General features: G+C 40.0%; 6 protein-coding genes and 2 non-coding genes across 8 annotated transcripts; 6 read left to right on the forward strand and 2 right to left on the reverse strand.

Annotated features, from left to right (window-relative positions):
* Positions 1-139: 139 nt before the first annotated feature.
* On the forward strand, positions 140-3,394 carry NBS1 (nijmegen breakage syndrome 1). Its single transcript, NM_111136.3, has 14 exons — positions 140-246; positions 571-624; positions 696-966; positions 1,038-1,129; positions 1,210-1,340; positions 1,409-1,455; positions 1,536-1,644; positions 1,789-1,875; positions 1,947-2,118; positions 2,194-2,609; positions 2,680-2,741; positions 2,827-2,923; positions 3,005-3,067; positions 3,175-3,394. Exons 1-13 carry the CDS (start codon positions 210-212, stop codon positions 3,056-3,058), a joined length of 1,629 nt encoding a protein of 542 aa, NP_186917.2. The 5' UTR covers positions 140-209; the 3' UTR covers positions 3,059-3,067; positions 3,175-3,394.
* A 23-nt stretch (positions 3,395-3,417) lies between these two features.
* AT3G02690 (nodulin MtN21 /EamA-like transporter family protein) lies at positions 3,418-5,443 on the forward strand. Its single transcript, NM_111137.4, has 7 exons — positions 3,418-4,055; positions 4,144-4,191; positions 4,281-4,403; positions 4,487-4,636; positions 4,767-4,938; positions 5,024-5,084; positions 5,178-5,443. The coding sequence occupies exons 1-7, from the start codon at positions 3,459-3,461 to the stop codon at positions 5,278-5,280; spliced, it is 1,254 nt and encodes a 417-aa protein (NP_566180.1). The 5' UTR covers positions 3,418-3,458; the 3' UTR covers positions 5,281-5,443.
* On the reverse strand, positions 5,373-6,781 carry AT3G02700 (NC domain-containing protein-like protein). Its single transcript, NM_111138.3, has 2 exons — positions 6,552-6,781; positions 5,373-6,223 (listed from the first exon to the last, which is right to left on the reverse strand). The coding sequence occupies exons 1-2, from the start codon at positions 6,643-6,645 to the stop codon at positions 5,559-5,561; spliced, it is 759 nt and encodes a 252-aa protein (NP_566181.1). The 5' UTR covers positions 6,646-6,781; the 3' UTR covers positions 5,373-5,558.
* On the forward strand, positions 6,585-6,777 carry AT3G01135. The gene has a single exon (NR_140808.1).
* A 163-nt stretch (positions 6,782-6,944) lies between the features above and the next one.
* On the forward strand, positions 6,945-9,780 carry AT3G02710 (ARM repeat superfamily protein). Its single transcript, NM_111139.2, has 8 exons — positions 6,945-8,092; positions 8,271-8,355; positions 8,458-8,554; positions 8,704-8,767; positions 8,858-8,914; positions 9,084-9,121; positions 9,214-9,295; positions 9,523-9,780. Exons 1-8 carry the CDS (start codon positions 7,016-7,018, stop codon positions 9,610-9,612), a joined length of 1,590 nt encoding a protein of 529 aa, NP_186920.2. The 5' UTR covers positions 6,945-7,015; the 3' UTR covers positions 9,613-9,780.
* Positions 9,781-9,917: 137 nt separating this feature from the next.
* AT3G02715 lies at positions 9,918-9,999 on the forward strand. Its single transcript has one exon. It is a non-coding gene; the product is annotated as a tRNA-Ser (tRNA).
* Positions 10,000-10,055: 56 nt separating this feature from the next.
* On the forward strand, positions 10,056-12,197 carry DJ1D (Class I glutamine amidotransferase-like superfamily protein). The gene is made up of 5 exons (NM_111140.5): positions 10,056-10,224; positions 10,334-10,450; positions 10,635-11,075; positions 11,255-11,617; positions 11,732-12,197. Exons 1-5 carry the CDS (start codon positions 10,168-10,170, stop codon positions 11,918-11,920), a joined length of 1,167 nt encoding a protein of 388 aa, NP_186921.1. The 5' UTR covers positions 10,056-10,167; the 3' UTR covers positions 11,921-12,197.
* On the reverse strand, positions 12,098-13,525 carry TRXF1 (thioredoxin F-type 1). The gene is made up of 3 exons (NM_111141.3): positions 13,131-13,525; positions 12,721-12,820; positions 12,098-12,545 (listed from the first exon to the last, which is right to left on the reverse strand). Exons 1-3 carry the CDS (start codon positions 13,421-13,423, stop codon positions 12,402-12,404), a joined length of 537 nt encoding a protein of 178 aa, NP_186922.1. The 5' UTR covers positions 13,424-13,525; the 3' UTR covers positions 12,098-12,401.
* Positions 13,526-13,895: the final 370 nt, after the last annotated feature.

The raw sequence follows: 13,895 nt of genomic DNA on the forward strand, positions 1-13,895 counted from the left end.
CAAATTATGTCTATCTTTCTCATAACAAAGACCATAGGGGCCTAATGGTTTATTAGTGGGCCTAAGAATCTCCGGTTGATCTTAAAAAACCCGATATAAGTTCGGTTTTACTAAACCGGTCTCCTTAAAACACAGTAAACAAACACCAAAGTCTCTGAAGAAAGAAATCAAAACCCCTTTCGAACAAGGATTTCTTGGAGCGAAGCAAAATGGTTTGGGGTCTCTTTCCCGTTGATCCTCTTTCAGGTTTTTCTCCATTAGAATTCGATTGTCTTGCAAGTGAACGAGCTTTATTGTTTACTGTTCATTTTTTTCATCATTACGATAATTTTTTCCTCCAGTAATTGCAGTTCTCAATCTCAACTATGTTATGCTCTAGGAATCAGTGAAATTCGTGATGACCCTTTAGTTTTTAGTTGTTCTCTACTTATTAACAACTTCGGTCTGATCAATGTGTTACAAAAACCCCACATTTCTTCTTGGGTTTATGCTAGAGGAGTGAGTTTGATCTTGCTTTTTAAGAATCTCTAGTTTTGTAACCTTGATGAGTTGTTAAATGGTTTGAATCAGGTGAAGATAAATACTATATCTTTTCAAAGGGTATTTACAAGGTTGGTCGAAAAGGTAATGTTATTACACTTTCATCATCGTCTTGCTCGTGTTCTGTGCCTTCATGGGTTGTTCTTTCTCTGTAGGATGTGATATAATTATCAATAAGGATAAGGGGGTATCTAGGATCCACGCTGAGTTAACTTTTGATGCAACAACTGTTTCAACCTCTCGGAGGAACAAGTCTTCTTCAGATACATCATCCTTTGTTATCCGTGTCAAAGATTGTTCAAAGTATGGGACTTTTGTCAAAACTGACCTGGGGACAAAAGATAAAGTTCATGAGCTATCTAATAAGGAGAAAATTCTCCAAGATGGAGATGTTATCGCGTTTGGTACAGGTTCTGCAATTTACAGGTATTCCAGGTGTGATGTTTTTTTTGGTTGTAACTTCGTGTAGTATGGCTTATATTTTTTAATCATTGTAGGTTGTCCTTAATTCCGCTTGTTTTTTACTTGTGCCCTTCCTCTGAGACCTTTAAGGTGGATCAGCCTGTACAAGATGCAGTTTCATCAATTGGTTAGTGAAAAACATTATTCCCTGCCTCATGGAGTAGTTTTCATATTACCAGCATTGCCTGAAACTACGTAGATATTCAGGTGCTCGTATTTCTCCTACATTGAGTGAGGAGTGCACTCATGTGCTTCTTGAGCCACGTATGCAAGTGAATGAAGCTCTGATCAATGCAATTTTAGCCAAAAAAACAATCATTTTGACAAACTGGGTTATGGTATGTCTGAGAATTCCATTGTCATCACTTGTCTGTTAATTGGTTTTTAACTTCAATGGTTTGTCTAGCTTCTCGCAGAGAAAAGTATCTGCAGCGAAATTCCTGGATACAGCCAGTGAGCATTACTTACTGTTTTCCGGTTATTGAATTAAAATATATTAGTTACTGACATTCAAGTAATCAATGTTAATTTAGGTACAGACCATCAGTGATGGTTGAAGAAGCTTTGGTGGATGTACTAGAATTAAACGTCCGTGAAAAATGTCTAGAAGGATTTACCTTTGTCTTGGAACCAACAGACACGGTATAATCTCTTATTTGTCTCAAGAAGAATCAGATTCAACTGATGGTTCCAAGTGATTTTTGTTATAGGTCTCAGTAGATCTTAGTCTTACTAAATTATTGATAAACTATGCATTTACCTATCCGTGCCATTTTCTTTATGCAGTATAGATTTGGTTGCAGCTTCCCATCTTTACTTGAAGTATGTGGTGCAGAGACCGTTACCATAGAAGACATTAGCTCCATGAGTCAGGTTTGTGCTTTTATATTGTTTTGCTCATTTGCTCTTTCTGTAGGTAGTCCTAATCGTAATCAACTCTGCAGGATTCTCAGTTTGGAGAGATTAATCGCATGATATGTGTCATCCCAAAAAGTGCAGGAGACAAATTTGGCCGTTTCAAGCATCTCAGTTTGTTATCTAGAGTGAACGAGATGGATTTAGTATGCGCCGTCTTTTCCGGAAATCTACCTTCGACTTCACTGATACCACCATCCGGTGAGTAACCAAAGCCAAATATATTTGCTTTTCTCGGGACTATGACACTGATCTTGAAACATTTCCTGTTTGTAGTTGTAATTTCATCCTCGTGCTCTACAGATGAGACAGTGGTAGCGGATTCTGAAGCCGAAGAGGAAGAAACAACATCGTCTGTTCATATGATTGATGCTACTGAAAAGGCAGAAACGCCAGAGAAGCCTGCTGCTATTGTAATAGAGGATAGCCCTGTTACTATATTGGAAGAAACTTCGAATTTGAACGAGTTTAAAAGCGTGAACTTATTAGCGGATACAGAAAGTAGAGGCCACATGGATGAAAAGAACTCAAGTGATAGTGTGACAATCCGAAGGGATCGGAACGATGAGGCTGAAACTGGGAAATCGGAGATTATATACACTCAAGATCTTATTGTTAGGGACTTGCGATCGACTAGAAAAGTTCAATCGACAGGAGGGGAAGGAGTTGTGGACTTCAAGCGATTCAGAAAGGTAAAACAGAACCTTTGGATTCTGGACAAATGTTGTGTTTGCGAGATGATGATTTTGCTTGTTTTGTTAGGGAAATGTTACATGCGGAAACAGCTTCAGTAGCCTAATACCTTTTGCGAAGGATCCATACAAGTAATTCCGGGTCTTATCTCTTGCTTATTGGCTCATAATGTTTTCTCCTCTATGTTTTCTTGACCGTTTACTTCGGTGATGCCAGAGAATACGATAGCTGGGACGTGACAGATTTTATGAAAGAAGAGAAGAAAAGGAAGCAGATGGAAGCCATTGCAGAGGACTTGTTTAAAACTGAAAAGGTGTCAAACTTTATTATTATCCAATATCAAAATATAAAGATCATCCTGCGATTCTCTTTACACTAATATCGTAATGTGCAGGCTAGAAAGCGTGGAACGGCTGGTTCCATTCGCGGGTTTCTCTCTGGAAGTTGAGGTTTTAAGGTAAAATGGTTGCTGTGGGATCTTAACTCTGTAAATTTCTCAGGCTTGTTTAGTCTTCTTCGAAAGATCTAAGCTTTCATTTTTTTTCTTTGCGTGTTTTATTGCAGGACTCTTTTAGAGTGAATCAGAAGAAAAAGTCTCTGGAAGAACGCATGATTCTGGATCAGTGGATCACTAGGAACTAAACAAAATCTTGTCTTTTATTTTTTGTTCTTCATGAGTTAAAAAATGATGTATGTATAGTGAGTGATCTTTGGTATCTCTGATGAAAACAAAAATTGATTATCTCTTTTCAGAAATTTAAAAACAGAAAACATGTGGCCATTACTTCTCTGTTAACTCGAAAAGATACAAAATTTATCCTTTCTCTTTGTTCTAAGTACAAGCAACAATGGAGTGGCCATGGTCGGCCATCGCTGCTTCTTCTTCCTCTTCTTCTAGTTGCTTCTTTGCTTCTCCTAACTCTTGCTTGTCTATTACTAGACGAACGAATTTGAGCTGTGTTAACACTTCGGTTAAATCCTTGCGCCACAGCAGATTCGACTCGAAGCATAATCTCGTTAAACGTCGAATCAATGGAGATTCCGTTGTTCGGAGAAGCACCACAAGCAATAATAGCACTGAGGAGACAGAATCATCGTCGTCTTCTTCGTCTGTAGATTGCGTTGGAATGGGATCAGACGTGGAATGCGTCAATAACGGGGAAGATGAGGAGAATCGGAGCTCTGGAATCTTGAGCGGCGGTGAAGGAACGTTTCTTGAATGGACGGTTCTGATTTCACCCTTCTTTTTCTGGGGAACGGCGATGGTGGCGATGAAGGAAGTGTTGCCCATTACTGGTCCTTTCTTCGTGGCCGCGTTTCGGTTAATTCCGGCTGGTTTGTTGCTTGTCGCCTTTGCAGTTTACAAAGGCAGACCTTTGCCTGAAGGAATCAATGCTTGGTTCTCTATCGCTCTCTTTGCTCTTGTGGACGCCACTTGTTTCCAGGTCTGCTTACTTTACCTGAACTCTTTAAGAGTTATGTTGATAGATTCTTGTCTGCATGTTGGTGATGCTTGTTAGGATTATGGTTCAGGGATTTCTTGCTCAAGGGTTACAGAGAACTTCTGCTGGTTTAGGAAGTGTAAGTTTTTTTCTATCTCTCAAGTCTTATCTGTGTTCTTGTCTAGGCCTGAGAAAGGCTTTTGGGTTTGTTAATCCGTCACGCTGCAGGTCATAATTGATTCTCAGCCACTGACTGTAGCTGTGTTAGCATCTTTCTTGTTTGGTGAGTCAATTGGAATAGTGAGAGCTGGAGGTTTGCTTCTTGGTGTTGCTGGACTTTTGCTTCTTGAGGTAAACGATCTACTTAACCATCTAACCAAGTCTGAGCTAGTTTCTGTTTAGTGCAACTTGATGATATGTTTGATTCACTACAGGTTCCATCAGTAACTTCAGATGGTAATAATTTTTCCTTGTGGGGAAGTGGAGAATGGTGGATGCTTCTTGCAGCTCAGAGCATGGCTATTGGCACTGTCATGGTTCGATGGGTCTCAAAATACTCAGATCCAATTATGGCAACCGGTTGGGTAATGATGCTCGATCCTTCTCGCCCCTTTCAATCCTTACTTGTCCCCATTTTTGTTCAATGGCTTGTCTTCGAGAGTTCTTCTTACAAGAACTAAACTAAACTAAACATGTCTCTCATTTTATCTGCAGCATATGGTTATCGGTGGCCTTCCTCTTTTGGCGATTTCTGTTATAAATCATGACCCGGTTTTTAATGGTAGTCTTCAAGATCTATCCACAAATGATGTTATAGCACTTCTCTACACATCCATTTTTGGCAGCGCAGTTAGCTACGGTGTTTACTTCTATAGCGCTACTAAAGGTCCACTCTTTCACTGCCTTCTCGAGAGACTATCGCTACTTCTGGTTTCAGATCTCTGATACTTGTATGATGTCTATTTTTGCAGGAAGCCTAACTAAACTCAGCTCACTCACCTTCTTGACACCAATGTTTGCATCAATCTTTGGGTAAGACCATAATCAGCAACCCATAAATCCATGATTTTAATAGAGTTTCTTTAGTCATTTGGTTCATAGTTCTGATATTATTGGTTTGACCAGGTATCTGTACCTCAATGAGACTTTCTCCTCATTGCAACTGGTCGGAGCAGCAGTGACTTTGGTCGCTATATACTTGGTGAACTTTCCCGAAGGCAACGACTGAGACACTCTTTGAGTTCTTACTTACACTCTTTGAGTTCTTACGTCATTTTTAAACTTGTTATGAAGGTGGAAATGTATCATAGTTTCATTATCTTCAATCTTATTGTATATAATAAAATGAAGCATCATAGTTCAGTGTTAATCAAAAGCCAAGTTTCGTAATTACATAAACAAATGTTGCACAACACGATACAGCAGAAGCAGATTCTCTTACTTCCGCCACAACATTTACAATCAGAGATCAACCAGTATGGTAATACAGGTGTGAGCAGTTTTGGATTAAGTAGTCTTCTCATCTTCTGGTTTAGCTTCCATGTCCGACATACAAGCCACATCAGCAACTAGTCTCTCAACAGGCACCTTGCTCACATCCCATCGCATGCCTATATCTGAAACTAAGCGACTGGTGCAGTACATGCCATAGCCAGCCACAGCCAAACCACCAAAACCTGCTACAAACCTGAGTGGTGAAGAAAGAAGAACACTGGCAGCTGCAACAATTGAAGCAGCTTGACCACTCCTTCCCACGTCGGTGTTTGCCACTAGCAAACCCGTTTTGCAATAGATGGCAAAATCTTCACAGTTGTTCTTGAAGACATTGTACACACCAAAACCATTTTGCAAGAGAAAATTTGCTCGATAGATGACTTCTTCTGGAGGATCTGAAGATGCTATAGTGCATACGCCGCCTCGAGGTTTGGCAAGAAAGATAGCAGGGGAAACACTGTACTCAAAGACATAGAGATCACCTCCGGCAAGGAAACATTCAAGGCAGGAAGATATAACACCGCCAAGATTGGATCGATCTCCACAATCAGGACATGGGTTGTCTCCATGATTATGAGATGAACTAACAATGATGTTGTCCAAGAAAGTCCCAGTTCCAGTCTCTTGACCATCACCACGAGTAAAATGGTTGACTTGTCCATTACCTACATAGATTCCTGCAAATCACACACACATACAAGTTAACGTGATAGATTACATAACAAAGAAAAGATAAATTCAAGGATTACAATCTAGCCTAGTAACAGAGAATAGCTGTTAAAATCACATTTTCCTAAACCTTCTACTAATTTGGATCCAAACGAAAGAATCACATTATTTCCCCCAAATTTGAAATTTTCGCAAAATCTAACCAGTTGCACAAATAATCAAATTGAGACAGCTAAAATTGGAAATTGAATCATCTCGTATCATCATGAATGTACAATGTATGTATCTCTCTGTAAAAAGGGAATTACAAAGAGAGAGATAAGAGTGAGATCGAACCGTGATGAGCGTAAATGTAGGCTTGACGCCATGAATAGATGTGATCGCCTGGTTTCACATCGTCTCTGGAGATTTTATTGGAAAGGAATCCCATCTTCTCCGCCGACGAACGGAGAACCAGAAATTAGGGATTGCGTCGTCAGAGAGAGAAAGATCTTATTTTTTGCTTAGTGTGTAGGGTTTTCCATCTTCCTTGGATAACATCATAACTTTTTTAAAGTTCCATAAAGACATTGATCTTTTGACTTTTGAGTTTTTGACCCCAGAAAAAATATAGTTTATTAGAAATTTAAATTCTAATTGCTTAAATCTTAAACGACACCGTTACACCATTGGGCCTCAAATGACATTGACTCTTCATTTAATAAAAAGCCCAAATTAAAATTCAGACTCGTCAGTCGTCACCATTATTTCATCCCTTAAACCAAAAATCTTAGTTTCAGACGGAAAGAGAGAGTATAGCCATGGAAGTCTCAAATCAGACCAGAAAACGGAAAGCAATCGACGCCGGACATGGCTCGCAGCCGACGGCGTATCGAGGCTCAGATGGTGTAGATCTTTCTCTCCTTGAAGCACTTGAGAAGTCTTCGCATAATGGAGTAGAAGCGCTTGATCTTAAAACCCTAAAAAAGCTTGTCCTCTCCTTCGAGCGGCGTCTTAGAGACAACATAGCTGCTCGTCTCAAGTATGTGGAGAATCCAGAAAAGTTCGCTGACTCAGAGGTTGACCTACACGACGATCTTCAGAAGCTCAAGGTGCTCGCTGGAGCTCCGGAACTTTACCCGGACCTTGTTGCTTCCAATACGGTTCCTTCGATTGTCAATCTCCTCTCTCATGAAAACTCCGATATCGCCAACGATGTTGTTCAGCTTCTTCAGGATCTGACTGACGAAGATGCCTTAGAGGATAACGATGAGCCTGCGCGTGTGTTAGTCGACGCCTTGGTTGAAAACAATGTGCTCGAGCTCTTGGTTCAGAATATGAATCGTTTGTCTGAGGCTGACCCTGACGAAGCTACGGCTATATACGCAACTTTGACGGTGATTGAGAATTTGGTGGAAGTAAAGCCGGCTGTTGCTCAATTGGTGTGTGAAAGGACGAAGCTATTGCGGTGGCTTCTGACGAAGATTAAGGTGAGGGAATTCGAAGGAATCAAGCAGTACGCGTCTGAGATTCTTGCAATTCTGCTGCAAAACAGTACGGCGAATCAGAAACGGCTAGGTCAGATGAATGGTGTAGACGCTGTGCTTGAAGGTGTGGCGATGTATAAGTCAAAGGATCCTAAAACTCCTGATGAGGAAGAGATGTTAGAGAATCTGTTTGATTGTTTGTGTTGCCTCTTGATGCCATTGGAGAACAAGGAGAGGTTTGTGAATGCGGAAGGTGTAGAGCTGATGATTATTATCATGAAACAGAAGAAATATGCTTACGGGTCTGCTATTCGAGCTCTAGACTTCGCCATGACCAATTATCCACCAGCATGTGAGAGGTTTGTGGATGTTATGGGACTGAAAACAGCATTTGCTGCTTTCATGGGTAAGGCAAGTTTTTCAATCCCGTTTCTTTTTACCATCTTTATGAACTGTCTAGTGACTTATTGGGTATTGAAGTCTGTATCTTTTGTTAGTAAATGCTTGCGTAGTAGATCAAAGTCATGTGAAAGAGGCGATTCTGAGGCATTCTTGTCTATTGATTTTGTTTAGTTCTTTGAATGTTTAGATTCCGCTAAACAAGAGAATCAAAAGGGAGCGGTATAAGGAGGAGCTAGAGGAGCGGGTTATTTCCCTGATTGCGTCATTATTTGGTAAGAAGGCAAGTCATATGTTTCAGTAAAAGTGACGTGTTTTCTTTGCATGTTCTTGATGTTAATTTCTTGGTTTTCTTGTTTGTTGGCTGTATCTTTCAGCTGGGATATTAAGGGGTTCTAGGAGAGATCGATTGTTGAGTAAATTCGTGGAGAATGAATTTGAGAAGATTGACCGGCTCATGGAATTATATTTGAGGTAATAGAAATGTTCTCTTTCTCTTCAGTAGTCTACCATTTTAAGCATTTTGATTAAAAAGCTAAGGCTTCTATATGGTGAACGCGATGGTAAAATGCAGTTACCTCAAAGTTGTGTTTCCTCTCTCATTATTGTTTTGCACTTGGCAGATACTCTGATAGGGTTAGATCAGAGGCGGAAAGGTTAGACCAGCTTGAGCTTGATGACCTTGAGGTAATTTCACTTTTATCATTTTCATATTTTGATGTTTTCATTCTGAGCTTGAATCTGTTTATGAACTGATTTCACTGTTTTACTTTTCAGTTGGATGAAGATGAGAAATATAATCGGAAGCTAGAATCAGGTCTCTACAGTCTTCAGGTTCGATTAAGTTTAATTTATCCAGTTTCATGTCCGTTTGGGAAATGGCAAATGTGCCTAATATGTGTATATATACTACATTACACACTTATTCAGGCCTCTACACTTGATTTTATCTTCTTTTTCTAGTTGTTGTTAATCTTGAGTAACATTTTCTCTGAAATTGCAGCTTGTTGCTGTTATCCTGGGGCATATTTGGTGTTCTGAGTAAGTCCCACCCTTAAAGCACCCACCAAAAAGATACTTACCTGAGCTTTCGCTTTTCGGACATACTAATTTGTAATCAATACTTGATGTAGGCATTCTGGAATGAGAGCGCGGGTGGAGCTGCTACTGAAGCAACAGAAGCTTAGTAAAACCGATGTCAAGCAGATTCTTCAGGTTTTCTATCTCTTCCCTCGTCTAAAAAGTAGTATACACACCAATTAACCAGTGACTCGACTTGATATGGATAAAAACAACATTTGAACAATTTGAATCACTGAAACCATCAGACTTAGTGATACGGACTGTGAAACATAAGTTTGTAATGAAAACTCTCTGTTACCCAATTTTATCTTTTGTGGTTGCTTCCCTTGCATTTGCTAATAATATAAACCCTTAAACAGGAGTATCACGACAACATTGGAGATCTTGATGGAGCAGAGGAGAAGGAACGAGGACAGGCGAGAATTCAGTTGTTCATATCAGCGATGTGATTTAGAGAAGGAAAGAAAGAAGTTAGAAATCGTGCAAATGGCTTGGTATTATTAACTTCCAACATGGGACCAGATATACTCTGTTTATTTCAGAGTCGAGCAAATCACTTTTTCTGGTTTTATAGTATTGTGACCTTTCAAGTTTCAATCGATTTGGGTTACAAACTTACTTTTTTGGTACTTAGATTTATTTAGCCTTGAAGCTTACTTTCATATCCGTGTTACCTCCCAGTGAGAAACTTTTTCTTTGGAGTAGCTTAGCTAAGCTGTATATTTAATTATAATAGATAGTTGTAGACAGACATGTGGACGTGCCGGAGTGGTTATCGGGCATGACTAGAAATCATGTGGGCTCTGCCCGCGCAGGTTCGAATCCTGCCGTTCACGTATTTTTAATTTAATTTTGTTCTTTTTTAAAAAAAATCTGGCATACTTGTGAAACTGAAACCACATGACACATGTGCTCCCTAAACGTCGCCGTGACCAGATAGCTCCGGTCAGAGTCATTATCTCTCTCTCGCTCGCTCTCTCCATCTTCATCTCTCTTGCTGAAAAATGGCGAACTCGAGAACTGTCTTAATCTTGTGCGGTGACTACATGGAAGACTACGAGGTCATCTTCTTCCTCTGCTACTGAACTTTTTTTTTTCTTTTTCTTAATACCATTTCTTCCTTGTTCTTATATATATATCAGCTGATTAGTGTGTGGCGTCTTCTCTCAGGTGATGGTTCCGTTCCAAGCTTTACAAGCTTTCGGAATCACCGTCCACACCGTCTGCCCCGGAAAGAAAGCTGGTGACTCTTGCCCCACCGCCGTTCACGATTTTTGTGGCCACCAGGTTTCTCTCTCCCTCTCTAGATCTCCATGTGTAGCTGCTTGATCTATTGATATACGATCCATTGTAACTATATTTAGAAATGGTTCATTCCAATTGAGCTTCGAATTGGATGATAGAATGTATTGTAGACAAGTTTCTTTAAGCTGTGCACACTTTTCTGATGTATTTCTGAGAGAATTTGCAGACATATTTTGAGTCACGAGGTCACAATTTCACGCTCAATGCAACGTTTGATGAAGTTGACCTTAGCAAGTATGATGGATTGGTTATACCAGGAGGACGTGCTCCAGAATACCTGGCCTTGACTGCATCTGTTGTTGAGCTGGTTAAAGAGTTCTCAAGATCTGGCAAGCCCATTGCCTCTATTTGCCATGGGCAGTTGATATTGGCAGCTGCAGACACAGTCAATGGTCGAAAATGTACAGCTTATGCAACTGTTGGACCTTCCCTTGTTGCTGCAGGTGCCAAGTGGGTCGAACCGATAACTCCGGATGTCTGTGTTGTTGATGGTAGTTTGATTACTGCAGCTACATATGAGGGTCATCCTGAATTTATCCAGCTTTTTGTCAAGGCTCTTGGCGGTAAAATAACTGGAGCAAATAAAAGGATCTTGTTTCTTTGTGGGGTAAGCAATCTTACCATTCTGATGAATTTATGTTTTCAGTAGTTTTGCCTATGATCTTGCTTTAGATTGTACTTCAAATATCATGACCTCACACTTTTAAATTTATTGGTAGAAGATATCAAGATCGTTGAATCTCCTGATATGAACATCACACTTTTGGTAATTTTTGACCTTTGCAGGATTATATGGAAGACTATGAAGTCAAAGTGCCTTTCCAGTCCCTTCAAGCTTTGGGATGTCAAGTTGATGCGGTTTGTCCAGAGAAGAAGGCTGGTGATCGCTGCCCAACTGCAATCCATGACTTTGAGGGTGACCAAACTTACAGTGAGAAACCAGGCCACACTTTTGCTTTAACTACTAACTTTGATGACCTAGTTTCCTCGAGTTATGATGCTCTGGTCATTCCTGGAGGCAGAGCACCAGAATATCTGGCCTTGAACGAACATGTCCTTAACATAGTTAAAGAGTTCATGAATTCTGAGAAACCAGTTGCGTCTATTTGCCACGGACAACAGATCTTAGCTGCTGCTGGTGTCCTCAAGGTCAGCACTGTTCCTTCGTAGCTCTAATTTTATTTAACTATGTCCTCCTTTTTCTTGCCACTACAAGTTGTTTGAGGAATTTATTCTATGTGACCTGTTCACTGGCTGGTGCAGGGAAGGAAATGCACTGCTTATCCAGCCGTGAAACTGAACGTGGTACTTGGAGGAGGAACTTGGCTAGAACCAGATCCAATCGACAGGTGCTTCACTGACGGGAATCTAGTAACTGGCGCAGCATGGCCTGGACACCCGGAGTTTGTTTCACAACTAATGGCTTTGTTGGGCATTCAGGTTTCATTCTAAGTTCCATGTTATGTAAACATCGTTATCAAGCAGAACCCATCCAACACACTTGTCTACTATGGTATATGTTACTGCCATCTTTTCTATCTCGTCTTTTGACTAGCTTACTGTCAAGTCAATCACTTGTGTTTCATAAAGAACCCCACTGTTGATGCTTTATGTAAAGAATGAATTCTATAAGACTTGTGCTAGTTCTCACAATTGTAATTCATAACTTTCAAACTATATCCCCAATTAAAAATACAAACTTGCTAGTGCACATTGCACCGAATCTTCCAAACTCAGTTCCGAATTGCTTAGAAATCCTTCAGACCGAATCAACTGGAAACCTAAAGATAATCATTTTCATGATCATATTTCTTGAAACTTTTACACATACAAGATAATCTTTTGCTGACGTTTCCTCATCACCTATATATAGGGATAACACCAGATTTCACATTACATACAAACAATTATGGTAAAGACATGAGAGACTGGTTCATCCGGAAGCAGCAGACCTCGCTGTTTCAATCGCTGCAACCAGATCATCGTATTTTGCACCGGTCACTTCCTTGACAACCTTGTTATCCTTCAAAATCTTGAAAGTTGGAACCACTCTTATTCCTAGCTCTTTTGCCAATGGCTGCACCAATGAAGAGTTTCAATGGCTTAGCAGCAACAACAAAGACAGGTAGTAGTAGCAACAACAAAAACAGGTATTGATTATCCTTAGCTGCTACTAGCTATGGTTCAATTGATATATGGTTTAGGAAAACCGAGTTACCAAAAGAAGAGAGATAAAAGAGCAGAACTCAGACCCGGTTATCTGGATTGCAGTCAAGCTTTAGAAACACAACGTCGTCGTACTTCTCTGATAAAGCTTTGTATTTAGGGGCAATCACTTTACATGGACCACACCTGCATAAGGTATCCAAGAATAGAACATCTTGAATTGAAACTCTCTTTAAAGACTACCAACATCAAAACCAAAACATTCACTATGGAATCTAAATGAACCACATCTGCAGAAGAATCTAACTGAGAAGATTTTTCAATCTTAGTTGAAAGCCACGGAAACTTTGATTAGTATCAAAATTCAAATCAATTGGTAATCTAAGCATTCGACATCGCAACGCCATTGATTTCATCGATTCCGCTATATACAATCAGAGATGTCGAATGGTAAAAATTTCAAAGCAGAGAGAGGCATAGAAGAGATAGTAGGTACCATTGAGTGTACATGTCAAGTACGACAAGCTTTTCACCGGCGGCTTTAACGATGGGCCAGAACGTGTCCTTATCGACCTCCGTCACCTGACCAACACTGACATTAACGGTTTCTAAGCTACACCTAACAACAGAGGAATCTCCTCTTTTCCTAGAATCCAAAGAACAGAAACCAATCTTCGTCGTCGGGACGCCGGAGTAAGGAATCCGGCACTGTTTCCTCGATGGACCAAATCCTCCGGTAGTCGGAGATAAAGCCGTCGGCGAAGGAGAAAGACGGAGAGAAAGAGGCATTGTTTGAGGAATTCAACAGAGAGACGATGACGAAGACGATGAAGCAAAATTTCGAAAAGTTGAATGATCAGAGAGAGAGTGTGTGTGAGGTCTCAACGGACTGAGCAAATATTTATTTTATGTTAATTGGATTTTAAAGAGAAAAAGACGGTATTATCCTCGAATTGCTTCGGATGAACAAGGATATTCGGGGGTACTTACTGTAATTATTTGTTTTCGTGATAGATGGAACGGGAGGTGTAGAATTCTTGAGGAATTAAGATTGATATTTATGTTTCTTACTGCGAAATTACGGTTCGGTCCCTCAAAATGATGAGACAAACATGAATTCTTTTATTTTCCATAAATTTAACTATTTTAGACTAAAATACAAAATACCAACAACATGCATGATAGTTCAGTGATTACTAGTTTTGTATCTAAGGAAAACTCTCATATTTGTGATCAAAAACAGTTTTGAATCCTACAATTT

The sequence above is a fragment of the Arabidopsis thaliana genome, chromosome 3 (assembly GCF_000001735.4).
Source record: "Arabidopsis thaliana chromosome 3, partial sequence".
Classification (NCBI taxonomy): Eukaryota; Viridiplantae; Streptophyta; class Magnoliopsida; order Brassicales; family Brassicaceae; genus Arabidopsis; species Arabidopsis thaliana.